At 41.8% G+C, this 27,091-nt stretch overlaps 2 protein-coding genes across 2 annotated transcripts in view; one reads left to right on the top strand and one right to left on the bottom strand.

Annotated features, from left to right (window-relative positions):
- LOC137174684 (DNA polymerase nu-like) overlaps positions 1-27,091 on the bottom strand; it is a 71,034-nt gene that overhangs the window by 4,658 nt on the left and 39,285 nt on the right. Inside the window, exons 11-13 of the mRNA XM_067580125.1 lie at positions 24,359-26,864; positions 18,831-18,942; positions 7,716-7,869 (exon numbers count right to left, since the gene is read on the bottom strand). Coding sequence (XP_067436226.1) covers positions 26,772-26,864 — 93 coding nt within the window. The 3' untranslated portion in view covers positions 7,716-7,869; positions 18,831-18,942; positions 24,359-26,771. The remainder of the gene's footprint in view (positions 1-7,715; positions 7,870-18,830; positions 18,943-24,358; positions 26,865-27,091) is intronic.
- On the top strand, positions 133-24,201 carry nat8l (N-acetyltransferase 8-like). The gene is made up of 3 exons (XM_067580131.1): positions 133-799; positions 2,242-2,406; positions 15,998-24,201. The coding sequence occupies exons 1-3, from the start codon at positions 496-498 to the stop codon at positions 16,363-16,365; spliced, it is 837 nt and encodes a 278-aa protein (XP_067436232.1). The 5' UTR covers positions 133-495; the 3' UTR covers positions 16,366-24,201.

Below are 27,091 nucleotides of genomic sequence, written 5' to 3'. Positions count from 1 at the left end.
CTAGCCACGGTATCTCAAACAAACCGGGGATCCTCCTCATTGTAAGACATCGTGAAGACTGCTCAGAAACAACCTCTCTACGCAATCTCACCAGCGCAACCCCCCCACCCTCCCCCCTCATAGACCCACATCCTCAAAATACACACATAAGCCTGCTCAGATGCAGTGAGAGAGAGCGGCTCTGTTTTATCTCTCCCTCCTCCCTCGTCCATCAGCATCTAACGGCGCACCGCTTCCACCAATCTGTGCAGCGAGAGGACCACCCCAACCCCTGAACCTGAATCTACCCGCCCTGCCCGCTTATAAATACTGCTTGACTCACGCCGGCAAGTCTTGGTCGTCAGAAACGCTCAGGGTTGCAGCAGAACATCCCCCTTCGTCTTATCCCCTTCATCGTTTCTCTGTTTTTTAAGAAAACCTCACGCATCATCCATTTTCACTCTCATTCTTTCCCCCTTTTTTCCGAACTGTAGTTGTTTTTTTGCGGCCAGTTGCATGCATTTTTCGTCTCCCAAAATGGTTTGCGAGACTAAAATTGTTGCGGACGAACACGATGCTATACCTGGGACCAAAAAAGAGTCGATCATGTGGAGCTCTCCTCCGTCCAGCGCGGCTCTGAACCCCAGCGAGGCCAAGGATGTGAGGAAAGATGCGGTTTTTATCCGCGAGTTCGAGCGCGGGGATCAAGAGGAGGTGCGCCGCATCTTTTACGAGGGTATTATGGAGAGGATACCCAACACGGCGTTTAGGGGGCTCAGGCAGCAGCCCAAGACCCAGTTTTTATATGCTCTTCTGACAGGTAAGTACCTTTATTACTTTTCATCATGTAGGCAGAGAAAATGCATCACGTCGCCTTTTGCGGGCGTATTTATTCCCACAACAGGCTTCAGAAACACTTTTCTTAAGATGTAAAAACTTAAATATAACCACTAACATTAATCTTCTACAAAGGAATTATTTCACAGCTCATGTCACAGTGTAGGCGCATATTTCTGTTTGATGTTTGCATCCCTCTGTGATTTATTTGAGGAACTTGTTTTAAATCCCACACAAATAACATTTCTCTGCACCATATAGCCCTGTAGGTGATGTATAGCTACAGTTAAGTAGAAATCTGTTGCAACACTTGAAGTGCCAGCGCGGCATTCTTCCCAAACCTCCCCTTACCCTCCTTTACCCCCCTACCCCCCGGCACGCACCGGCATGTTGCTCATCATGCAACAAAAGGCATGGCCAGGCGCATGGTGCATGTGTATAACCGGCGGGTCTGCTGATGATGTGATGACATACCGGTGCCGTGAATGAATGAGTGAATGAATTTTGAGGATTGGCCCACAGGGTGCGCGCACGTACCCAAAAAGCACTCCCCCGCGCAACCCAACACACACATTAAAATCCTCCCCCCCTGCGGCGCGCACACGCAGCGTGCGGGCGCTCCCCCTCCTCCCCCTCCTCCCTCCCCCGCCTCTGCACAGCAGCCAATGCGCCAGTCATGCACTGGTCTCGCACGGCTTTTGTCGGTGTTGCCGGCGCATATTAAAGCCTCATGTCCCGTCGAAATCAAACAAGTTGTTACCAACTCAAACCATATAAAGTTTTGGCGTTTTTTAATTTATTTTGGCTTTAATTAGACTCATGCAAGACATATATAGCCTAACGTGATTGTCCTGCCTGTAAAATCTCCCAAACAAATTATTTTTCAGTGCGGTCTGATTGTTTCTTTTTGGATAGTTAGACTTTCTTTAATAAAGTGTGACGCGCTGAGGTTTCACGCCACGCTGGGGTGCAGTGGAGTAAACTAACTAGTGGGTTATTGCATGCCACACAACAACATGCTATGCAGCATCCAGCCTGCTTGTTTGTGTTCCCCTTTGCGCCCCCCAGCGTCACATCTGACTAATTACTCCAATATGGACTAAACTGGTTTGAAGAATTCAATACTAACAAAGTCTCAACTGAAACCTCAAGATTTATCTTGTCAGATTTTGTGCTCCTGCAGCTACACTGATATGCCTTCCTTCAAACTGATGAATGTTATTCTGCTGCCTTGTGTGAAACTAATCCTAATGTCTCTTGATCACTGTTGATATTCTACTGTTATGTGATGAAACTGCTGCATTCATTGATGCTTATGTCATATTGCCTCTTCTGTGTCTGTGTGGGGTTCAAATTCTGCCAAAATCAAACATGTGATTCTCTTTTCTGACAGGTTTCGTTTATTTTTCTTCCATTTCTCCATAGTAATGTGCTTTTTCGTGACCAAATCCGTCACGCTGACCTGCTGTGCGCCCCTCATTCTCATGGGTGCGCGCTACTACTACAGCAGGAAAGTTATCCAGAGTTATCTGGACTGTGCTCTGCACACGGACATGGCTGACATAGAGGCTTATTACATGAAACCCACAGGTAAGACAAGGGACAAACCTCAGTGTTCTCACTTTAGTGTGAATAATCAGCGTTATCTGGTACGTCAGTCGGCAATGCTCCACCACCAGAGTTGTTTTATGAGGAAAATCAAGAGGGATGGCGATAAAGAGAACGTATAAAACACTCTATTTGTACTTTAAAAAGTTCAGCCGGGGCAATAAAAGACAAAATCCTCCAAATAACAACATGAAAGGCAGAGTGAGTGACGCTTTAAAACGTGGCTGCTTCTAGAGAGTCTTCAGGCGATGCAGAGGCAAGTCATTAAATATGCAGGTCGTCTCTCTGATTTCCTTTTCCTCTTTCTCCCTTCTTTCCCACCCCTCCTCCCTGTCTCTTTCTCCAACTGCTCCCCCCCCCCCCACTTGCTTCCACTCTGAGCTTCACTTGGTCACAGGCGGGCGGGGGTTGGTGTGTGTGTATGTATGTGTGTGTGTGTGTGTGTGCATCACAGGACTTATTGATCGCACGGAGGAAACTGCTGATACACTTTTCTGCTGTACACTCGGTGTCTCCAAGGCTCATTTCCTCCACTAAAGCTTCTAATTTGGGGAAAAAAAAAAAAAAATCGATCCACCTCGAGTCAAACTATTCATCCCTCCTCAGGAGTTTAGTCGTTTTGGATGTGAGTGACAGTTAACCGCAAACATATGACACACTTCACACATTCCCCCCCTGCCCTGTAACATCTTGGACGCATTTATCCCCTGTTAACCCAAACCACGTGGCCAATATAAAAAGCAGGTGTTAGTTAAGCCAGTCAATTGCCCCCTCATTGTCTCTTTCTTTCAGACATTGTGCCCTCTGGCTTGGTAATCCACTGCATACACAATTGCAATTTAGCATTCCCATTATTGCTGCAGGGCTGTGATGGTTTAGAGGGGGTCAGGCACCACTGCTCTTGGACAATGCTAATGATTATATCCATGCAAACTGAATGGGTCCAGGGGGATGAACACCTGGGCACCAACATGCAGTCCTGATGGAGAGGCACCGCTGACGTCACTGTCATTTGTTGCGGTGTGTGTGTTGTTTTTTTGTGTGAAGCGTGTGCAGGATGGCATGGCATGTGGCACGTAGGAGTGGGCGATTATGTGCAGAATACATCATTTGGCATACAGCGGAGAACTTGTTGAACTTAAAGGATCCAGAAAACATATTTTCTCAATCGGTTTCTTACTGCGAGCGATCGAGTCCTACATGAAAACAGAATTTTCTGCCAAAGTTAGCGCAGTTTTGGTTATCGTACGTGAGGGATTTGTGTTGTTATTGGTTTAAAGTCGAGGGGCTCGGGTGGACAAAGGTGATGTCATGTACTTCCCTGCACCAATCAGAATTCAGCAACGTTTGAATCAACATCTGATGGCAGCTGTGGGGTTGTTTGCTTAATCAAACCACACCTAGCTAACAGTTTTTTAACTTTTGCACTCTTGATAAATAATACCTGAAACCAACTTTTGAGGGCTTTTAAGCCTGTTTTTCGTTAATGTCAGTGGGAGAATCAACCCAAAACATCTTTCTGCCATGTTTTCAGATAGTGGTTCAAAGAAAATGTTGAATAGAGACATACCAGAGTGTGGCAGGTGAAAATACATCTTGTATTCTTTCTTCTTTGTGCGATTTTTCATTTGCAAATTGGCTTCCATAAGTGTCTACAAGTAGCAAACGGAGGCACTTTAGCGTAGCTGAATCTTCCAACCTGCACAAAATTAGCCATTGCATGTTTGTTCTTTTTTCGTAATGGTATATTTGAGATAGTGCCAGCGTATTTCTGTCAGGCAAGCAGAAAAATTTTCCCTGACACATCTGAAACATCTCAGTGCGCAGTGTCCTCAACTTGAACACTGTAGGAACAAGTGAAAAAAGTTGGAAATTAACGATAAGGTGGAAAACTTTAAACATCTCTGCCAATTTTGCACGTCTACAGGACAAAGTGCTTCTTCTGTAAAAATGTCTGACATCCAGAAATAACATAACAGTGACAATATAGACACAAAAATACCTGCTTAAGGTGTTAAGGCGTAACAAAGGTATAAAGATGTGTTGATGTCAGAAGTGGTAGATGGTTGCATGTGCTGTGTGTGTGTGTCAGTGCGTTGTCTTTAGGGAGAGAAATGTGTGAAGCTTCATCTTTTGGCACTTGAACGTTAATTTAATCGGCGTCCAATAACTGAGATGTCTTGGTTTTGACGATCACTTAGAGCATCGAAAAATGTAAATGTTGTATTTCTGCAACTCGGCGATTAATCAGCTTATAGGAGAAATGCTGCTTTAAGTGCAGAAAGAAAAACGGACTCAAACACAGAGAACAGTGTGACCCGTTCTATAGATTTTTTTGACAATCAAGTAAAAATTTAAATTGAACAAACTCTTATAAGTGGACATTGACCGCAGGCTGTTTGGGTAATAGAAGAAGAAGAAGGTTGACAGAAGGCGAACCGTAATAGAGCTGAAAGCGGCTACATATCCCTGTCCACATGCCACGACTACGCCAATCAATACTCTTATCTCCTCTGTGTGTGTTGTGATCACTCACTCTGCTGCCACTTAAGGCCAGCTGTCATCTCTTTCATTTGCCCCGTAATAAAGTGTGTGTGTGTGATTGTGTGTGTGTGTGCAGGCGGAGAGGTTGTAAAGCAAATTGAAGGAACAATGGTCAGTAGTATAAATGTATATAGCTGTAAAAAAAAGCCTAGAAGCTCGTTACTTTAACATAAACAGTAGCTGATACAGCAAGCGCTCTAATTGACCCCTATTGAATTTAATTCTAAAAATCTATTAGCTAAATTCAATAGTTCAATATGAGCTTGACAAATTAAAATCAATGGAATAGTAATATCTGCTGGCACAAATCTCTTTGTACATGCAGACTACTCCTTATCTTTCTCTCTCCTTCACTGGAGGCGATAAACCAATAATGAGTCAGTCTGGCAATCAAGTGTCCGCCAATCATATGTTAACGACTGCTGTACATATTCAGTGCGAAACCGTAAATGAAGACAGAAGACTTGTAACTATTGAGGGAGTTTCCTCCATTTAAATCACAAAACGCCATTTGAGCTGTTGACCCTAATTCCTTGTACTGTATTCATCTAATCTCTTTGTACCTCTGCGCTGGAAAATCTTAATACGCATATTTATTAATCCATGTGGTTGTATTATCAGATAGATGAGTGCACACGAGAGAGCAAAGACTTGCGAGTTCCTCAGAAAAACTGACCAAATTCAATTATACTCGAGCTTGACCACGACCTGCAATCACATTACATTGTTGACGAGTTGCAGGCATCAGCGTTTCGTGTGGTGATAAACAAGGCTGTGCGAAAATTTCAGAAAAGTACGAACACAGCGGCAATCAAAGTGAAATGAATGCTTAATTTAGAACATAAAACAACCGTTTTTACTGTGTGAACATGCCAAACACGATTAGGTCTTCCACCTTCCACCTATCCATCTACACAGGAAGTGCTTCAGTTGTGTTTTTCAGTCGTCCGTCTCGCATTCGTCTGACAGAAGATAGTTTAGTCTACACAGGCCACGTAACGGGCCATGTTTTACTCGCACTTAACCTGTGTGTCCAAAGAGTAATTTTAAGTCTTTCAAGTCTATTTACCTTTGTTTTACAATGACTGTGTATTGGATTCTGGACGCTGCCAAAATGTGGGTGACCTACACCCCTTATTGTTCCTGAATGTATCCTGTGTAGACGCTGACTTAAGACTGAAGCTGCTGCTGTGCAGACATGATATTAGATACAGACCATACATAACTAGTTCGGTTTGAGGCAGTTTCATTAGATGTGCGAATGCGTGTGAATGGAAATCTATGTTGTATTTAAAGACTTTCTTAATTTCATTTTGTTTAATTAGAATCTATGGACAATTTATTTTTAAAAATACAATCTGAAGATTTCTAGAGTCTATTCAAAGGAACAAGCTAGAGCTGACTTGGGCCGGACCATTTGTTTAGCATATGTAGCCAAAATTTTTTACTATTGTGCTCATTTGCAGAACATTTGGACCTGTTCATGTCACCACTGATCTCATCAAAGGCGTGTTTACACAGTTGTTCGCTCCCTTCATAGGAAATTAATGTCTGAGTTACACCCATACCGCCCATAATAAAAAAGGCAAAGGATGAACAAAGATACCCATATTTTAAACATATAATGTGAAGGAGCTGCAGATTAAAATTAGCTTCACGTTAACTCTGGTACAATATATCAAATACAACTGTGCATTAGCAATAAACAATTTTGCAAAAGTGCAAAGACAATAAAGTTCAATCTAATCTAATGGTAACATTTAGGTTTTATATTGTACAGGGTCCCTTACAAATCAAATAAAATGAAAATAAATACAGGAAGATGGAGGTTTCCCCTCGTGTTCAAACAGTAGGTGGAAGAATCTCCTCCTCCTTTGTACTCTTTACTTGCTCAATCACTGTAGGTCACTGTGGAGCAGCTTAGTGCCTAAAAAGTGAATATAATATAATGAGGGTGACACTATACACTGAGCCAAACCCTCCCCCATGTGGAAGTGATACCCACTCAGTAATACTGGCTGTTTAATGAGGCGTCATGACCACTGCAGAGTCTCATAAAGACATGAGACCATTATAATACTTGCCGGTCAGTCTCACTGTAGCTCTGTGTGTATGTGTGTGTGTGTGTGTGTGTGGGATGAGTTTGAGCTTGCTCTGTTCCAGCGGAGGGAGCAGCTTCCTCCACCAGTACCTGCTGTGCTTATTTTAGCTCTGAACGACAGAGAGAGAGAGAGAGAGAGAGAGAGAGAGAGAGAGAGAGAGAGAGAGAGAGAGAGAGAGAGAGAGAGAGAGAGAGAGAGAGAGAGAGAGAAAGGGAAGATATGTGAAGCGAGGAAGTGAGTGCTAGATAGAAAACGGGGGCATCTGGGGGAGGGGTGTGATCCTCAACTATAAAAGATATATTTCGTATGTTGGTGAGAAAGAAAGAGAAATGAAGAGTTCGCTGGTTAGCACACAGGCATAGTAATCTCCTGGGGGATATTTCAGACTCGTCAGCTGAAGCACCTCAGATTAATAAGGCATCCCTTCCTTCCACCCTCTCCTCTGCCATCCAACCCTCGTTCCCTTCGACTAAACTCTAAACTAAATGTCAAAGATGTAGCGGTTTTCTCTCTGGTGACAAATCATGAGTCCCGATGTTAACAGGTGACCAATTGTGAGGCATTTTATTAGCTAATGAGTCGTTCTGGTTATATATGCCAAACAGTAGATAAGAGCTGCAACATCATTTTCTCTTTCTCTCCCACCTGTATCGCTCCTCCTCCTCCTCCTCTTTTTCTCATCTACGCTGAAGGTGCAGGGGAGGCTGTGCAGCGGCCAACTGGGTTATCCATCATCTTGGCACAGAGGAAGTGATGTTTCCTCCCAGGAAACGAAAGAGCCTTCAAGTCTCTTGAAAAGCTGAGAAAAGACAAACGAAATGTAATTTACTATTCATTCATTCATTTATCAGAAGCTACGGACAGTTACTGCAACAGGATTACAAACTAGTCGTTTAATTTTTCACCGTCGACAGAATGACACGGATTGAGCAGAAAAGCAACATTTAGGAGACTGTAAAAGTTCACAAACTGTAAAATTCACAGTAAGGTAGAATGTTATGCTGAAAAATAAATAGTCGATAATAGCAACTATCAACTGTTTTGATAAATGTTTAACAAGTTAAGTAATTTTTCAAGGAAAAAATGCCAAATATTTGTTATATCATCCTCTCCAACTTAACTCCTTTTCTCTGTTTTATATCCTTGCAACGTAAACGTCTTGTTGGACCGTTGGTCAGAGAAAAAAATGTTACCTTGAACTCTAAGAAACTGTGATAGGCATTTTCACTATTTTCTGTTATAGAGCCCAAACAATTAATTGATTAATCATAACAAGAAATTACATAAATAATCAGTAATTAAAATAAATTGCAGCTAACTTTTAGCCGGTTAGCTTAGCTTAGCATAAAGACCGGAAACAGAGAAAATATGAATTTTACCCAAAATGTCAAACTATCCCTTTAACCATGAGGCAACACTACAAATAAAACTTATTTGTTGTACATTTTTGGACATATCTAAGCACAAAAGTAGTGGATTTACATCTAAACCACATACTTTTAGATTATTGGCACTCCAAAAGATCCTTTACACCACTGGCTGACTGCTGTTCCCAGACTGTACATGTGAGAAACTTGAGGCCTCACTAGTCCAGTACCTCAGATGTCCTCTGTATGTCTGTGAACATGTGTATCTCTCGTCTATTCAGCGTTTAGAGGAAGCTGAGCCAAACATTAATGACGCCCTCAGCCTTTGTTTCACATTATGCTTAAATCAATACAAGAACAAAGACACTCATTGGAGAGACCAGATGACGTGTCAACAGCAGCATCATTAATTGCAGCGTTGTGCGTTTTTCTCACCGTGATGAGTCTCTTGTGACCAATCACATGTCTGATCATCACCGAGAAGCGATTTTAAAGCCTTTGTTAGTAAGTTAGTTATTGACATGCGAGTGATTACATGTGCGCGCTAGAGATAAAATGTGCTTTTTAGACGTAACAGGCTGGATTCACATTTTGCATCTTGGTGTAAATCCCGGTGTGGTGGCCTTTGACCCCAGAAATGAGGAGGAGGAGGGGGAGAGAGAGAGAGAGAGAGAGAGAAGCCCTGGCTGCAGTAGTAAAGCTGTACATGTGAACAATGGCATGCACACAGTAAAGTGTAGTATGTGTGTAAAATGTGAGCATGTACCTGCACACTTGCATACAAACAAACAACATGCATAGACGCGTTGACGGGCAGGAAGGCAGTAAAAGCAACGGTAAAGGGCCGGATAATGAGTTCCTCTGAGCTAATGGACTCGCTAAAGAAGCGTGCACGTTGTATGGGCGCGTGAGCCTCAGTTAATCGTGACAGCACACAGGTCAATGCGTCAGTCTCCTTTGCATATCGGGTTTGGCTTAAAGGCCAAGTTGATGTTAAGACCTCTCCTACTGTAAATCCAGGCTTCAATACACATGAATAATTCATTTTCTGCAACTGCACTGTTGTGTGTTTGTATCTCTAAAGTGCGTCTTGACGGTCACCTCCTCTCACCCTCATTTGTCCCTGACGGAGGGGAAAAAAAACTGCTGATGTTTGGCTTACATGTGACAGGCTAATCCATACTCCCAGCATGCACTCTGACCTGAGGAGGAGGGTGTGTCTGTATGGAAGGACATGAAGAAGGGAGTGTGTGTTGTATATATAAAAAAAAACAGCTTCAAAAGCATCTAAACTATTTCCTATTTAAATGAAAAATCTCTCAGTGTACCGCTTCCTTGTTCGCTCTTTGCTAGCTAGCTGCAGCTTCCTGTCTACATGCTCTAACATTAAAGCAGTGCAAAATAATCGCTCACAGTTGATGATGATATATTATAAAAGATATATATGAATGTGGAAAATAGCTGCTTTTTACTCAGCTCCTTCAAAGCGCAACATGCATGTCTTTTTAGTGAAGAAAGTGACAAAATTGTGGTTACAATGAATTGTTATGATAGAGAATGATGCTTTAACAATCTGATGTTACACCACGTGTATATCAGGTGCTGATATCATCGCCAGAGGCCTATTCGCCATTTAACACCTCACATGGTCACATTAATTATGCGGGGATGCAACCGTTTCAGAACCACTCCTGAAACATAAATCACCGCTGCTTAATGTACCCTGCAACAATGACACACGTGCTGCGCAGAGATATAAAAAAAAATAACACACACAAATAACCAAATTAATTTGCTGCTTCGTTATTGGAGCACAGAGCAAATAGCAACAACACACAGAGAATAGAGTCAAGCCACTTATGAGCCTTTGTCAGAGCTTACACCCACGGAGTGCTCAGGACGGCGTTTGAGCTCACAGAGAAGTGAACTACAGCGCAGAGAGGCGGCGTCTAGACTGAACGCTTATCAACTGAATTAGCCCTCTAGGTTTCATCTGAAGGAAAAGAGAATAATCTCATTAGACACCATAAAACTATTCCTGTGTATGCCCCCCCTTGTGTGTGTTTGAGAGTGTGTGCGTTTTTTTTTTTTGTGTGTGTTTTTTTTGTGCAGGGTTCATATCATAACATCAGCCAAGATTTCACACTCCCACACACATGCATGAAGACATATTAATATCCTTGTAAAGTAGTTAAAGAAATTCGATCTGTCGCATTAAGGGTGCAGTAATCAGATTTTTGCTTGTGAGAGAATCCTTCTGAATGATTTCCAGGGTTCAAAGCGTTTCCTCTGCTTCTCGTCTTCACTCTCTGCCGTGATTTATTTCTTGTCTTGAGATCATCTGTATTCTTTAGGTCCCATCCCCCTCTGTAATAATAGTAGATTCTCTGTCCCCCCCACCCCCTTTCGGGTTTGTATGCCCTAGCAGCAATAATGGATCCTTTCAGGCTCATCACTATTACTGTTAACACAGATGCCTCCCTCCTAACTCCTTTTTTCTGAGTGAGTAAGCTCATTAATATGACTTTCTGGCCTCAGTTACACAACAAAACATCGGTGGTGCATTATCATATATTATTCATGTGTTACCACTGTATCAAAGAGCACCACACTGATTAAGCATCGCATACCTATAACATTGTCGGACTCAGTTTAAAAAAAAGGATAAAATCAGTGCAGTAGAACCAGAGATGCTGCCTACATTACCCACAATGCAATTTGTCTGTTGACAGTTCAGTCAGACAGCTGGGTGTGTTATGCTAGTAGCAGCTAATGTAGCCTCAAGCTGCTAGACTCAAGCAGAGGTGAGGAGTGGGCTTTAGAGGTCTGGTAACCTCACTTGTAGTGTTTGTTTCCAATCGATCAATTGGTGGAGTTCCCCTTTAAGCGATGAGCTACTGTGCTGGAGCAACAGGAGGCTTAGTGCATTGCTCATAAGCATCACAGAAAAAAAAGGTCTTTTCGGAAGACAGTCTTACTCATTTCCCTCTTTCCACGTGGTGTTTTGAATCAGTGTTGTGGTGCAGGACTGATAATTAAAGACGAGAGATTAAGTTTTTGTTTATTACAGACTTGTTTTCGTTGTTTGTTTAACTAATAATGACATAATAATGTCTCCATCCATCTTTTTGTCTCCTGTATGATAGTAAACTGAATATCTCTAGTCACCTCGGGTTCTGGGAAATTATAATTACACACAAAATGATTCATTGAGAAAATAATGAATCAATAATGACAACATTCATCAGTTTCAGCCTTAGTTACGATCATCTTGCTCCGTCTGTTTAACTTGCTAAATAGAGATTTCTGCAGCCTGTTTCACCAACAGTTATTAATGCTAAAAAGCCAAAATTCACATTCACGCAGGTGTTAAACATATCGTATCTTAGGCGCTGGTTTGACAGGAATGTTAATAAACCTTTAATTAATCCATTTCATATTCACACAGCATCACTGAGGCAGTTAAAAGTTAAGTGCCTTGCTCAAGAGAGGTTTTATGGTGACTGTTAACACTTTTTCTCAGTCGGTGTTTTGATTCCAACTGGTGACTCTCTGGTTACAAACCTCCCTTTATTTTCATTAAACATGACATTTCAGTTGCAGCTGTGAGGACTTGACGAGGGTCTAAACCCTCTCTGTTTCTACTTTCTCTTAAAATAAAACACTCTCCCTCCTCCTATAACTTTCTCAATCTGCCTCTTGTTCTTTCTATTTTATCTCTTTCTATCTTCCTATCTCCTGGAAGTGCAGTTCCCAGCAGAAATACTGATAGGACATTAAATCCATTCAGTTTAATAGTAGTAGTGTCAGATGCAGCAGATGTGAGGTTCCTTGAATTGTGATGTCAGGAAGCTTAGCAGTAAATATACTCTTCTTAGCTTTCAGAGGAAAAGCAGAGTCAGAGGGGGAGGAGGGGCAAAGACAGATGTAATATTTGTTTTTTTTTTCCACTGTGGTTCATTGTAGGGTTGGGCGATCTGGACAAAATCAAATATCACCATATTTTTGACCTCAATATCAATCTTGTAACAATATTGTAGGGATGACTATCGGTGCTTTCACAAAATATTTACACAATAAGATTTTTGATAAATAATCATCAGTAATGTGGATATAATGACTAACTGAACAGTCTGGTAAGTTTTAGAAAATGACATCACTTTACTGTATTGCAGCCTTTAAAAGCAGGAAAAGACAACACTTATGACATATCACGATATTAAATCTAAGATGATATCTAGTCTCATATCACGATATCGATCGTTCATTGTTTGATGTGATCCGAGTGATCTTTTTGAGACGTGCTGTTAAGTAATACACACATTCTGATAGGCAGAGTGCGTGCTTTCCTGTGCTGTCCTCATTCCTGGCACAGGGCTCAGTTCAGACAGATGGTCAGGAGGGCTTTATGGAAGCATAACCCCCCCCCTCCCACACACACTCACACTCACACACACACTCACACACAGACACACATGCACGAGCATAATAATGCCGACAGAGTGCAGTTGACAGTGCAGCTTTGACATCTGCTTATAATGAAACATCATTGCATAGTATTAGTGAAGGCCGTGTGACCGCTTACAACTTTGCACATCTGAAGCATGCAAACAATCACTTAAATGATCCTCCGTTAGTCAAAGCTCCACATAATCAACTTCACACTTTGATGACCCCGAATGGTAACGAGCAATTCATTCTTAATTCTCTTCATGTTTTGACGGACTTAATGACCAGAAATGTTATGACCTGACCTACATTTCTTCGGAGACAGTGAACACAACTAAATTTTTGATCGCTCACTTTGTGTGTGCGGAGTTCTCCCACCGGCATCTGTCACCAAAATTACAATAATTATTATTTGGCCATTAGGGTGAATCTATAACATCTCAACTGGGGTCATCTGATGCTCTGTTGTTAACTGGGATGTTTCGGGTGGAGCTTTTCAGCACTTTTAGATAGCTATAAATCTTCCTGCGTTTAATTCAAAATCACAACTTCCCGAAGAGATTAGTGAAACACTGGTTACACACACTCTCCTGGTGACGCCTTACCTCCGTCTAGCTATCAGCGTAGGGAGTACTACTTGCCTGTTTGCCGCTGCAACCTACATATGACAGTCGTTTGATTCAGTAACAGAAGCCTCAGGATCAGCTTAACACGGGCTTGCAGGGGCATGAAATCCCTCCTGACACACGGGAATCTGGCAGAAGCATGATGTTAATGTCACCGCCTGTATGTATGTGTGTGTGTGTGTGTGTGTGTAAGAACAGGAGATTGAGCAGAAATAAAAGAGAGAAGACGTTAAGACAGTAAGAGAAAGTTATAGAGAGAATTAGGATTCAGAGTTCATGGACAGACAGGTTTTTACCGTCACCTTCTGCCAGTCACGGCAGAGTCAGATTTACTTTATCTATAACAAACAGATGGCATTTTTAGTACAAAATCATGTAATCGCTGCCACCACATGCCGTAAATATGACTGACATTGATAGAAAGGCTATTTGAACATGGTTATGTAATAAAAACAGGAGGATGAGAGGGTCATTTTCCTTGAAAGATTACGATCGGTAAAGCGAGGGCACACACCTACACGCCGCGCTGGTTTCAATCCTCGTTTAAAAAACGCCTGATTAAAATTCAAAGGAGGACGATTTCAAAAGAAGCACGATGACCCCGTAACATTACTTACTTGTGACATTTTTCCCTACGCTATTTAACCTTATGAACCAGCGGAGTTTTTGTAGATGTGCTGAGTCAGAGTAACTTGGGGACTTTGAATAACTGAGGGATTTTTTTTACTCTTTAGGGAGCACTAAACATAAGACAAGGTGATACTGAAGGTGTTCTGCAGCTCTTTATCACATTGTTTTGTCCTAAAAACTCTTGTTAAATGTGAAAACCGTGAAGAATTCACAAACATAATCACTCAGTGTCAAAGTGAACGGACTACAAACTGCAGAACGAATATAGATTGATATTAAAACGGGTTGATATTCAAGCTCTCAGTGGTACTCTGGTGGAGGAGCATTGTCTGCTGACATTTTATCTGTATTGGTTTAACCTTGTTTGTCTGTCTGTGTGTGTGTGTTAGTCTTTTTATTTGTCTGTCTGTCTGTCACCAGTACCTGTCTGAGTGTCTGATGTATTAACTGTGGGGCACAGCAAGTCCTTTACACAGTATGAGTCACTGTAAAAATGTTTTATTCCTGCCTGTTTTTAAATTACAGAGCGGTGTTTATATAAAATGAGAATCAGTTCCTGTAACACAAATGACCATCTAAACCTGGAAATGGATTTTTTCCCCCCTAATTGACAAAAATTTGTCTTTTTCTATCATTTGTGCCTCTGCTCCACCACACTGTGAGCCCAAAGCGACCGCTCTGTCATGCCTCTGCTTTTAATCAGCAGCGTCTAACTGAGTGGCTAATGCCATTAACCATCAGTCAGATACTAGTCTCTGCCCTCCTCATTTATCTACTCCCTGCCTTCCTTATTCTGTTCTGCCTCCCTTGTTCTCTCCACTCAGAGCATTTAAGCCATTACGACATCCAACATACTGCTAATGGAAACACAGGACGTTCTTTTTCACTTGAGTTTTTTGGCGCTAAACACCCTCATCCAATCCCCTTTGCCACTCCGATCATTGCTTTCATCTATCAGTTTTGTTTTTGCAGGCCATTCGTGTTGCATAGTTTGTTAAATAAGATTTGCGTACTGTTTCGTTGGGGCGTGTTTGCAAGGCTAAACGGATAGTATCAAACCTTTAACTGTAGAGAGTATTTGGTCTCAACTTTTTTTGAAATGTGGTCACGAGCTTGAGTGTATTAGAGCGGCTGAGAGTGAGGGTCTCTACCCTTCACTACTTCTACATAAAAAACATTTTTCATTGATCCCAAAGAGATTAAAACACTACAGTGATAAAACTACTGAACCACATGATGAGAGGCTTTAGGCCCTGTTTGTTACTGTCATAGCTTGAAAGTGTAGTTCGATATTTTTGGAAACAAGATTATTTACTCTACTTTATTTACTACTCTTGCTGAAAGTTAGATGAGAAGACTGATACCACTTTCCATGTCTGTGTGGTAAATATGAAGCTATATGGCTGGTTAGCTTAGCTTAGCACAAAGACTGGAAACGGGGAAACATCAACCCTGGCTCTGTCCAAAAGTAACAAAATCCAACAACCAGAACCTCTTAACACTCAAAAATGAAATGACAGAATGACAGTAAATTAAATGTAACATGTCAATTAAACCACAATGTTTTTATAATAGTTTTACCGCTCTGATTCTGTTACTTCTGAGCAGAGCCAAGCTAGCTGTTTCCCTTTATTTCCAGTCTTTGTGCTAAGCTAAGCTAACCAGCTGACGACAGTAGCTTCATGTTTTCTGTAAATACATGGGAATAGTATTGATTTCTTCATCTCTCGGCAAGAAAGTGGAAATGTTGAACCACATTTTGAAGTGTTTATCTTTAACTCCAGCCTTTGAGATAATCTGCTTGTACAAAACAAACTTAATTTTATCAAATTTATTTTCTCTTGCTCTCTGTCAGGCTCCTGTTTCTGGGTGGCAGTGCTCGACGGACGCGTGGTTGGCATCGTGGCGGCGCAGGGCCGTGAGGATGACAACACAGTTGAGCTGCGACGCATGTCGGTGGACTCGCACTACCGCGGCAAAGGCATCGCAAAGGCACTGGGTCGTCGTGTTCTGGAGTTTGCCGTGCGCAACAACTACGCCGCCGTGGTCCTCGGCACAACGGCCGTCAAGTTGGCCGCTCACAAGCTGTACGAGTCGCTGGGCTTCCGCCGAACGGGCCAGAGCGAGGACTACAGGCTCCCTGGGATGAGCCGCTCGCCGCTGGAGAGGCTCTTCTTCCAGATCCGCTACAGCCGCTACCGCTTGCAGCTCCGCGAGGAGTGAGAGGTGACAGGGAGAGGGAGAGAGAGATGGAGAGGGGGAGATGGAGAAAGAGAGGGACAGAGAGAGAGAGCAACGACCCTCCTTCACCTGAGAGCCCCGACTGCATCCTCTCCTCTGACAGCTTTTATTTATTTTGTGTCATTAGAGATAACTTCGAGTACTACTTAACACTTCTACTATTTCATCTTTAAAGTCACTAACGTTTTTATTACTATTATGCTTTTGTTGCTGTTGTTTTTGTATTATACTTTTACATTTTAAATAAGAGTTTGTTTCTTTTCCTCTATTTTATTAATCTATTTTTTTGTACCTTTACCCCTCCCTTTCCATTGTGGGAGAAAAAAAAAAAAATTGGCATTCATAGAAGACATCTAAGTGGCAACCCAATAGGCACCCTCCCTTGTCCCTTTGGTTTCAAGATCATGTGACTCAGATCAATACTACCCTTCATTACTATTCCACAATGCCCCTCTTTACCCCTCCCCCATTACCTCAAGCCTTCCCTCCCACCTCCCCTTATTTCCCCACGATAGGTTCAGACGAGTGCAATGAGACATTTGCATTCTGTTTCATTGGGGGTGGACAGAGCAATGGATGGGTTGGGAGGGGCAGATATGGCTTCCTTGAGAGGAAAACTCATTTAAAGTGGCGGGGGAGCTTGTCGCTTACACTCAGACACACTCTTCTTTTACAAAAGATTTGCAATGTTTCATTTTGTGTGTGTGTCGTGGACAGAGCGTGGTCACACACACACACACTCACACACACACACACACACACACACACACACATATACACGTCAAGTCATATGGCTTTTAGCCAGTCTCTTAAGACACCATATTGAAGCACAGCAAGAGTGTGTTACTGACCCCCATAGTGAGAGAGAAGGATGACAGGATGGTTACCGGAATATGTGCTGTGTATTCCTGCGTCCTAAATGGACATGAAACAACACAGTGCATCTTCCTCACAAACCCTCCTCTTCATTCTTCTCTCTGCTTATTTAATTGGGTGGAATTATCCCTCCTTCCTCTCTATTTTTCCTTCAGATCTATCATCAGTGTATCACTCCTTTTCTCACCGAAGCTGTGAAGAGGGTCTTTGATTGGTTGAGGTGACAGGAGGGTGGAGCTTTCTCGCTGCAGTGTCGCACTGACAGATCCCAAGATAAAATATGGCTGCATGTCAGTGCTTGTGTGTGTATGTAAGTGTGATTGTTAAGAGTATGTGACTGTGTATGTGTGTGTGTGTATGTGTGTGTGTGTGTTTGATGAGGCTATGGTCACACATCAGACCACGCCTCAACGGTGTATGATGTGAACAATTATTTTTTAATTTGCGTGAACAGACACGCACCTTTCTTGCTATGAGTCAAGTATTATCTAACTAAACATTACTATTGTCTATGTGTACTTATAAATTGTTTACTGACTGAAGAAAGATAAATTCTAACATTTTGAAAATGTTTAGTATTTGACTGATAATTAGTAATTTTATAACTTTAAACACAAAATACCACATTGTAATACACAATTTTACTGTCAAATCTATGACAATTACAAAGAAGCTGCAGTCTACACGCCGCGTACTTAATCCAGGTTATTTGGGGACAACTTGGGTAAGACATGACTACAAGCAATACTTGCAAACCTTCAGTACATAACTGAGCACAAAAAGTGAATTACTGAAACCAATGTATTGGCATTATTATCCCCCCCTCCCCTCCCCCATGTATTTATATTGTGTATAAAGTTAAAAACTCATGTAGCAAAGAAAACGTAAAAGTTTCTCCCATAACACCTTTCTCCATCTCCATCCTCCTACCATACAACCAGCAGTAGATTCAGCCATCCACTACTCTGAGCCTAAGTTGTGTCATCAAATCAGTTGTAAAAAGTAAAATAAAATAAAAATACGACAAAAAAAATCACATAAAAGGGAAAAAAAAAAACTGAAAAAAAAAAATTGAATACAAACGTAATCGTCATGAAGTTAGCACTGACCCTCCTTGCCTTGCCACCCTTTTCCCCTCCAAACTCTAACCCTACCTCCCATTCATGAATCTGTCTGCAACCCTGGGCAAGACCCCACACCTTCCATTTGAAACCTGCACACCCTCCACTAACCTTTGACCTTCCCTTTCCCAGGCCCCACCCATCCCCCCCTGCCCCCTCCTCCTCCCGCCCATCTCTGCATGCGCCACAGAGCCTTGCTGCACTGCTTTTATTATTCCATTTGAAGCTTGTTGGACCAACCTTTGACCCCGCCCCCTACTCTGATGTCATCTGGGCAGTGTGACGCTGCCTCTGTGGCCACGGGACAGATTAGTGCCTGGCCGCAAGGATGATACGTGTGATTGTGTGTGTATGGATGTTATGCAGAAGACTGAGAGAGAGAGAGAGAGAGAGTGAGAGAGAGAGAGAAAATGTGTGTTCAGAGTTGGTGCAAACATAGGATGCACTCACCAACTGCAGCACTGCCTGGATGACATCTCGCCTGCCAGCCAACCAACTGTAGAATGCAAAAGCAATGCAAGTGTGGCATGCCTCTGTACCCGGTGTGTGTACGGTGCCTGCCCTGGAAAAGTGTAGAAAAAAATTTAACTGATATACATATACTATATATAAATATATATATAAAAAGAAAATAAGCTTCTTTTTTAGATGAACATATAAAAGAAATGCGTGTTTCTTTGTTTGGAAAAAAAAAAAAAAGAAAAATTGTACCATTTGCATGAAAATGTGTCTTTGAATGCAAATATAACTTTTAGGGGAGAAACTCCTAGCACATGGCATACAGTGGAACCATAGACTTGTAATTTTGATAATTTCTTTACTTTATTTTAAATGAATTCAGTGTAAGCAAGACGAGGGTGTGAAATGAAGAGTAGCCGCTAGCCAGTGCTCATAAATCTTTGTTGTTTTAGAAGTTGTATCCCATTCCAGCAGGAATGAAAGTGGCTATTAATATTCAGATTTATTGGGCACTAGCTGGTGGACAAAAAAAAAAGTTAGTTTCCCTCCTTGATCATGTCGGGAGAGCGGGCTTATGACCGCAAGTGTCAGAGCTCTTCTTCTATTAAGCCAGCCTGTGGTAAGGATCCCAAACACTTGTCAGGAATAAAATCGTCAATGGGCATTTTGACAAAATGATGCAAAGGAAAACATGTATTTCCCTGCAGTACTTATGAATCTTGCAGTTGACGTGATTGAACCTCAAGTTATGTAAGCTAAAAGTATACAACACATACCTGTTTTCTTTTGGATCTAACTTTGGATTAAACTTGCCACAATCATTTTTTTTATTTTATTTAAGGATCTACATAATAATCCCCACAATGGATAAAAAGTTGATCTTAGCTACTTTAAGCTTTTGAGACGCCTACGTATATCCCTCCCTTTGTTCAAGCCATGTGAAATGTGATGTGTTTAGAGGGGGTTAAACAACTGACACGTTCCTTGTCTTTTAATTAGAGCCGACCCAAGATTTCCCTATGAAATCCTACAACGCAAAAGTGAGCCGCAAATGCGCCGAAAGCATCAAACTGTATTGTTTTCAAAAAGACATCAGATGTTTTCATCGGGCCAACACGTGGAGGATGCTTCAAACCTCCTTGATGATTCTGCTTTTAACTCAGTTGATGCTGAAAAGCCTAAAAAGGACCAGACTGTATTTTGTAACGTATCTGAAGCAACAGCTACCACTGACCTACTTTGAGGCAGAATACTGAAAACTAAACTAAGCAGGAAATAGCAGGTTACAACAGCCAAACTACAGTATGAACAAGACAATATTCTTGCCAGTTTTTCTCCAAATATAAGAATCACACGACAGAGCAGACTATTAACCATCTTCATTTCACCTAAAGTAAAATCTGATATGACAGTTGTGAAGTGTAGTTGTCAGCCGTGTTGAGGCTTCAGACGTCCTCACGCATTAAAATTTGGAACAGTTATCATTTAAAGTCAGTTATTGCTGCCAGTGTATTCAGGTGGTTTTGTATGTGCTTTATGTACTTGGGTGAGGTCTGAAGGTTGAGAATGAGCGGTGGGCTTTGCTGAGGTGGGTTGCAAAATAAACTGTGGTCTGGATCTTGTGGAAGAATGTGAAAACTGTTAATTCTGAGCCATTTCTGCTGCTGCCAATCTCAGTTTTTGCCTGATGAAATTTAACATGCTCCTTTATGTATTTTTGGGAGAAATTATTACCCCATACTGGTACATACTCTGAACCAAGGTAATATCATTCAAAGCGCCTTTGCCAAGGCCTTATGCACTGGAATCAAAAGCTGGAGTTCAAATAGCTTGTGGACTGCATGGCTTAAGGTAGTTACAGGGTGATTTTGAATTGTAAAGATGAAGTGCACTGACTATAATGCATTTATTTATAGTCTGAGCGATGTTTGTTTTCTACTTCATGTGAATGCTATGCCCTGTGAAGTCTCACCTCCCATTTCAAATTTGCTAATGCATACTTAATGTTAGAATGTAGAAATGAATCTGTATGCAACTTCCACCAGAGTGTAAATTTAGTTACAAACCATTCCTCATTCAGAAATGTTCTGCTGATGTACAATCCAAAAAAAAAAAAATCAATCTCACACGTTTTCTATTTGGTTTTTTCTGTGATTTGTTTGACTGTGAGGGTGCTTTCCTATTGGTTGATGTTTGAGAAGGTGTGCTGCGTAAAGGCCTCTCCCTGCTGAGGAAGGCTCTTTTATTTTAGAGTGCTTTAGAACCCAAAAATGATCATCTGATGCTCTCTGATGGCAGACACAAAGGCACAAACTGACACTATTGAATCCAAAGCTTCAACTTCAGCAGTTTATAAATCCTAAAAAAGTGGCCACATCTAGTTCTGACCATTTAAAATAACCAAACGGTAAAAAAAAATATCAGTATTTCTCATGATCAGTATTCCATTCGGTTTATCTACTGGTGAAGGAGCATAGAATTCAAAACTGCACAAATGTACAGATCCTGTGGGTGTGTTGTGTTACTCTGATGGTGTGTGTCAATGCTCAACAGCCTTGGGGGGCGAGCACTCACAGGCATGAATGTAAACTGCCAACATTTAAGGTCTTAGAAAGATTTTTTTATGTTTTAAATCTTTCCTTGATGCTTTTTTTTTTTTTTTTTTTTTTTTTTTTTTACTTTATGAATGAGATGAACAGTGGAAAAAAAGGTGAAAAGCAGCTATTGGTTCTTTCATTAAGTTACTAAATCACTACATTAGATGTTAGACATTTTGTGTGATTGTAAATAGCTGTATCTCCATCTATTGCTGATTATTTACTGCAACCTGTCATTTTTTTTTGCTAGTTTTAACCAATCCTGATGGAGTTCATTTTTTGTCTCCGAAGATGGCTGTCACCTGGAACGTTCCACCTAACGAGGAGTACGAGGGGTGAGGGAGGAATGTGGCACATTGGCAGTTAAAATGAGGGGGGGGATGTGTTGGGGCAGTGGGATGGAGGTCTGCGGCAACATTGCTCCACAGCATGGACTCCCTCTCTCTCTCCACCTCTGGTGAGGATTTTGCTCCGCTGTGGCTAATAAAGAAGGACTCACTCTGGACTGAGGCCACAGGTGCCAAGAACACATAAGCACTTGTAGCACAACTGTGTCTTGTTTTGCTATTACGGTACAGGTAGTTTTGATTTTTTACATTTCCTATGAAGAATATGGATAAAGTTTCTCTTTCTCCTGTTTTACCAACTGTATGTATCATAAGCATATATACAAGACATGATGATACCATAATGTATAATTCGTACTATGACCCACGGCTATTTTTTGAGGTGGAAATTTGCCAAAGGTGACAGTAATTGCTGCATTTTTATTCCTTATGTGGCTATATTTTGTTCAACACAATCCTGTACTTACTTGGTATTATTTGGAAAAAAATCCTGCCCACGTGCCATCCAATCAAGCAATAAATACAAAAAAACAGACAAAACTACAGAATGAATTACATACTATCAACTAGGATTTTATGAAAAACATGAAATGCTGCATTGATGTTCTACCCTTATACTGTATCAATTAGTGGCAGTGATGCCATCACGGTATTGGCATTGCAACGTTACCACTCATATAGAAGCCTGAGGGGGTGATTGATTGTAAAATGTTTCTGTTTTTTGTATTTTTCTTTACAAAGAGGTGTTAAAGACGTGTTTTTTAAAACTCGAAGTTGAAGTACACAGGTGTACCTCTGCATATTTGTACAGATGTCAATAGGAAATTGGAGAAATGACAAGAGGGGGATAATGGACGCTATAAAATGAGCAAGTTCAAGCAGACAGGAAAAAGATGGCGCAGCCACACTCTGAAAGTGGTTTCTAGTGTAAGTCTCTTAACTGAGCTTTTATTTAACCACAAAGACTTCCGGTTAACTGAGACATGCACTGCATCTCCACTACCACCACTCTGTCAGTACAATTGAGAATAATCAATTAAAAACATGCTGCAGCTGCCAGAATCGCAACTCTTAACCTTGTTGACTTTTCTTACAAGTCAGATTCAAAGTCTTTTTTTGAATCTGTAAGTTAGTAACTGTAAAGTTGTAAAGTATATTTACTGTAAATAGCATCTGGGGGTCATTTTTACTCCTTTTGTAACAGAAACTGTGGATTTAAAATATATAAAATTATATTTTAAAGATATTTACAGCACTAATAAAGAGATTCTATAGTAATGCAGGTGTCCTCATCTGTATTACCTCACAACAATCCCGTACTGACTTACAGCCACTTTCGGGGACTACAGTGCTCGCCATCTTAGCCCCGGTGTCTCTGGCCCTCACTGATGGGTTCAGACACAGCCTTCCTTGTCCCGTCTGTCTGCTTGAACTCTCAAGTCGTCAGAGAGAGCCTGTCACTGCAACAGCGGCGGCACTGTTAGCTTATAGCTCACGCCGGCCATGGCCATGAATATCAGTGGTTCTGGACTGAGCTATCCAGCTAGCAAGCTGCTGTGATGCAAGCGGCTCTCTCTGCCCTGGAGCCCTGTCATGGCTGTTGTCTGTTGCCAGGAAACCGACCCGCACAAAGCACAGCAGGGGATTGATATGCAGCCACACTGTGGGGAGGCAGGCAGGTCAACCAGCCGGCCATGATAGAGGAGAGGAAGGAGGGATTGATGGATAGATGGAGATGAGATGGATGAGTTTAGGGGGGAAGGGAGTTAAATTGTAACTGAGGGAACTTTGTAATTGGGGGTTAGGGGACCTGGAGGGGAAGGAGGGGTGCTTTGGCTACTGTGAGGAATTCGAGAAAAGAGGCCCCATATCGGGGAGGAGTGAGTAAATACTGCTCGGGGCCTGCTGGGTTAGAAAGCTGACAGGAAGGGATGTGAATGAAAAAGAGGAATAGCGGGGTCAAAAATTATAAAAAAGGGACGGTGTGGGCTTTGATTCTCGTGTACACTACGGAGGCCGAGCATTGTGTGGTGATTTAGCAGATCTATTGGTCGAGCACCGTCTCCCAGTGCTTGAAATAAAGAAGGATATCAGAGATGGAGTCTGGAGACTGTAAAATAGTTCAGGCGCTGTTGGTTCAACCAGTCTGCCCCGACCTCAGTGAGACTGCAGTGAAACCTGATTTTTATTGGGGTCTATTAGCTTTCAGTTCCCTTTCTGCCATTCCTTTGGAAGAGTGCTGTATTACGACACCGGGATTACTATTATTATTGTGATTATTAACCCTTTCTTTTATACTGACAACAAAAGGAACACTGTATAGATGTAAAGATGGGATTTCCTGCATTATGATGACTATGATTGAAACATGGATGTACATATATTGTATCAATTAAACATGACGATGCATTAAGCTTTTATATGTTGCACCAGTAAACAGTTTTTTTTTTCCTTAATGGCCAAGAGATCAGAGACGGGAAGGGAAATGATGCACATTGAGAATAACATGAGATAAATATTACATATAAGTGTCAGCAACCACACCGTGAGGATATGTGCCGCGGGGTGTACTTACACATCTCATGGTCGCCATGGTAGCTAGGGGAAGCTCATGCTGTTGCCCCTGACAACTGGAGTCTTCCGGGGGACCGTCGGGCCTCGGCTCCTGATAATGGAACAGGTCATTAAAGCGAAGGCATCACTCACGAACACACTCATAACCTCGTTCGCCTCTTCAAAATGATATTAACGCTCAAGAAATATAGAGGAGGTCAATCAGTTCCTTTCCTGCATTTGCAATTCTAATTCAATTTTAGTGAAGTAGAGGACGGCTCGCATGGCGTAATAATTATTCTATCCCTCATATGTTGCCAGACCATTTTCACGGCTGAAATAAACAAAAATGAAAATGTTTCAGCTGACTATTGTGCAAAGGTGCAGTGCTGGTATGCTGCTGCACCCTGCACAATGGCTACAACAGTGCACAAAGGAATTTGTAGAACACTACAAAACAGCTTTATTGGTATTTGTTTTACCTACATACCTACTTTGAACACCCTTACTCCAAAAGCGCAGAGTACCCTCTAGAATTTATACATACCAGTCTCACGCTCCCCTCTCAAAGGGGGGAAGGCCGTGCACCCTTAAACCACATAACAATGAGAGAATAGAGGGGCAGATTTCCATAACACTGTCCATTGCTCTGGCTCTGAACTGCTCATACTGACCTGGTGAGAAAAGCTTCCCTCACATCAGCATAGTCACACACACACACATGGAGAGCACATTCCTGTCAGTGGGTTCAACGGGCAAAGTGAAGGTCCGTTCCTGCTGAAAAAGAAACTAGAGGAATGTAAATACATGACAAGACAGAACTGCTGCTGGATATCCTGCATGCCACCTTTGTGCCGACTTAAAAAGTGACAACTTCTATAATTAGCAGCCAACATGAGGTGACATTTCAAATAGGTAATAGGGGTTAGGCTTTGTTTAAAATGTCACAAGGCATACAGTTATGCCTAGACCCATTTGGTAGCCTTAAAGAGTCTTAATTGGAGGACAGTATAAAAGGGGCAAAAAGAGTCTTACTGTGACTGCCAGAGACAAGGAAACTCGGGCAGTGTGCCTGGAAGTCCGCGACTGTGTGTGTGCGTGCGTGCATCCGTGGGTGGGTGGAGTGGGGATAAAAGGTGTGGGCGTGTGTTTCTGAAGTGTGTGAAGGCTTGTGAACGAGCATTTGTGGAATGTGTGTGTGACAGAGGCATGAACAAGACAAAGGGGAGAGTGGGCTAGAGCCAAGTGAGCGGATAAAAGATGAGCTAGGGAGAGAGAGAGAGAGAGCGAGGCGCTGGATGCTCACGGTCGAGCAAAATTAGATCATCTGCTTTGAATCAGCTGAATGTAACCAACACATGGGTGAAGTTTATTAGAGAGAGCATCCTTTAAATATAGCATGGGTTCATGTGATTAAAATAACAGGACACAAGCTTAATACGACAGACTTTTTAAAAAAAAATCCTGCTATTTTTCTCTTAAATTGGTCACAGACAATTAATGCTCACAGACATATTGCCAGGGAACTATGGCTTTAATTTCTAATGTTGTGATGTTGAGAGGATATTATGCTGCTTCAAGTGTTTTACGCTTGTGTTAATAAGAGCATAAGCTCTACAATTGCTCTAAAATGTAACATGCAAATCAGCTGTAACAATTAATTTAGGATTAGTTCCTGGTGAACGTAGAAAAAAAACCTGCATGAAGAAATGAAAACGGGTGAGAGAGGTTACTGGGTTTATCAAGTGGGAGCTCACACAGTTATTTATTTATTTATATTTTTGCTTTATTCAGCATGAACGAAGCATATAACAATAAATACAAGGAAGTTTTCTATAGAACAATATATTTTATGTGTACAGTAGCTTAGCGGCTACCAGCAAAATATGAGTATGGCTTTTAAAAAATAAATATATATATTAACAACCATTTTTATGAACCAATAAATACCAAGCACTCTCTCAAACATGTAGCGTCACCATGGCAACGAGGCAGAAAAAAACAGCGTTGGTCTTAACAAGATAGTGTGAAAATGGAGGAGGAGAGGAGGAGGATAAGGAATCTTTTTTTTTTTTTGCAGGATGGAGAAACAGAGAGAGAGACAGAGAGAGAAAGAACTGGCGCAATCCAGTCTGTGGCTCCTGCCGTTGCCCCCGGATACGGATGGAGTGAAAGCAAGAACTGGGAGCTAGAAGGAGCTGCAGCTGCCTGGTTTCCATAGTAATGTGGATGCAGGACAAGTGAGGAGAGAGCTAGACTGAGTGAAACAGAGAAACTGAACAAGAAACTCAGAGAGGCAGAAAGATGAGAACAAGAGGGAGAGCAGAGAAAATGTCTAGAGCGGTGAAAGTAAAGTATATTCAGTACAGGGGCGTGGTGGTAGAAGTGGGAAAGAGAAAAAGAGGCAGAGAGGAGCTGAAGGGAGGGAGGAGGACTCAAAGAGAAGGCGAGGGAGATGTTGGAGGGATGTTAAGCTCAGACATGGATCCCCAGGACTTGCCACAGGAGACTGCCACCTTCAGGGGGACCTGGTAAACACACACACAGAAGAAAGGAAAAGGGTGGCAGTGTGCTGGCATACATGTGTAGATGTGACCGACATTGATTTTCATCACTCACCTAAATGTTGCTGATAGTTTCATATCACTAATTCTTATTTTTGGAGGCACATTATTAGCCAACAGTAGTTATCTTGATCCATCATTTGAAAAACTTTAAAATGATAGAGAGAGAAGTGTGTGTTTTGATCACAACA

Source organism: Thunnus thynnus, chromosome 22 (genome assembly GCF_963924715.1).
Source record: "Thunnus thynnus chromosome 22, fThuThy2.1, whole genome shotgun sequence".
In the NCBI taxonomy this organism is placed as follows: Eukaryota; Metazoa; Chordata; class Actinopteri; order Scombriformes; family Scombridae; genus Thunnus; species Thunnus thynnus.
This window is presented reverse-complemented; position numbering and strand designations above follow the sequence as displayed.

What these genes read in the sequence shown, in the direction of transcription:
- nat8l (XM_067580131.1), top strand. Translation starts at nt 496, where the DNA reads ATGCATTTTTCGTCTCCCAAAATGGTTTGCGAGACTAAAATTGTTGCG. An exon ending in TTTATATGCTCTTCTGACAG is followed by an intron (nt 800 to 2,241) that starts GTAAGTACCTTT and finishes ATTTCTCCATAG; the next exon opens with TAATGTGCTTTTTCGTGACC. An exon ending in TTATTACATGAAACCCACAG is followed by an intron (nt 2,407 to 15,997) that starts GTAAGACAAGGG and finishes GCTCTCTGTCAG; the next exon opens with GCTCCTGTTTCTGGGTGGCA.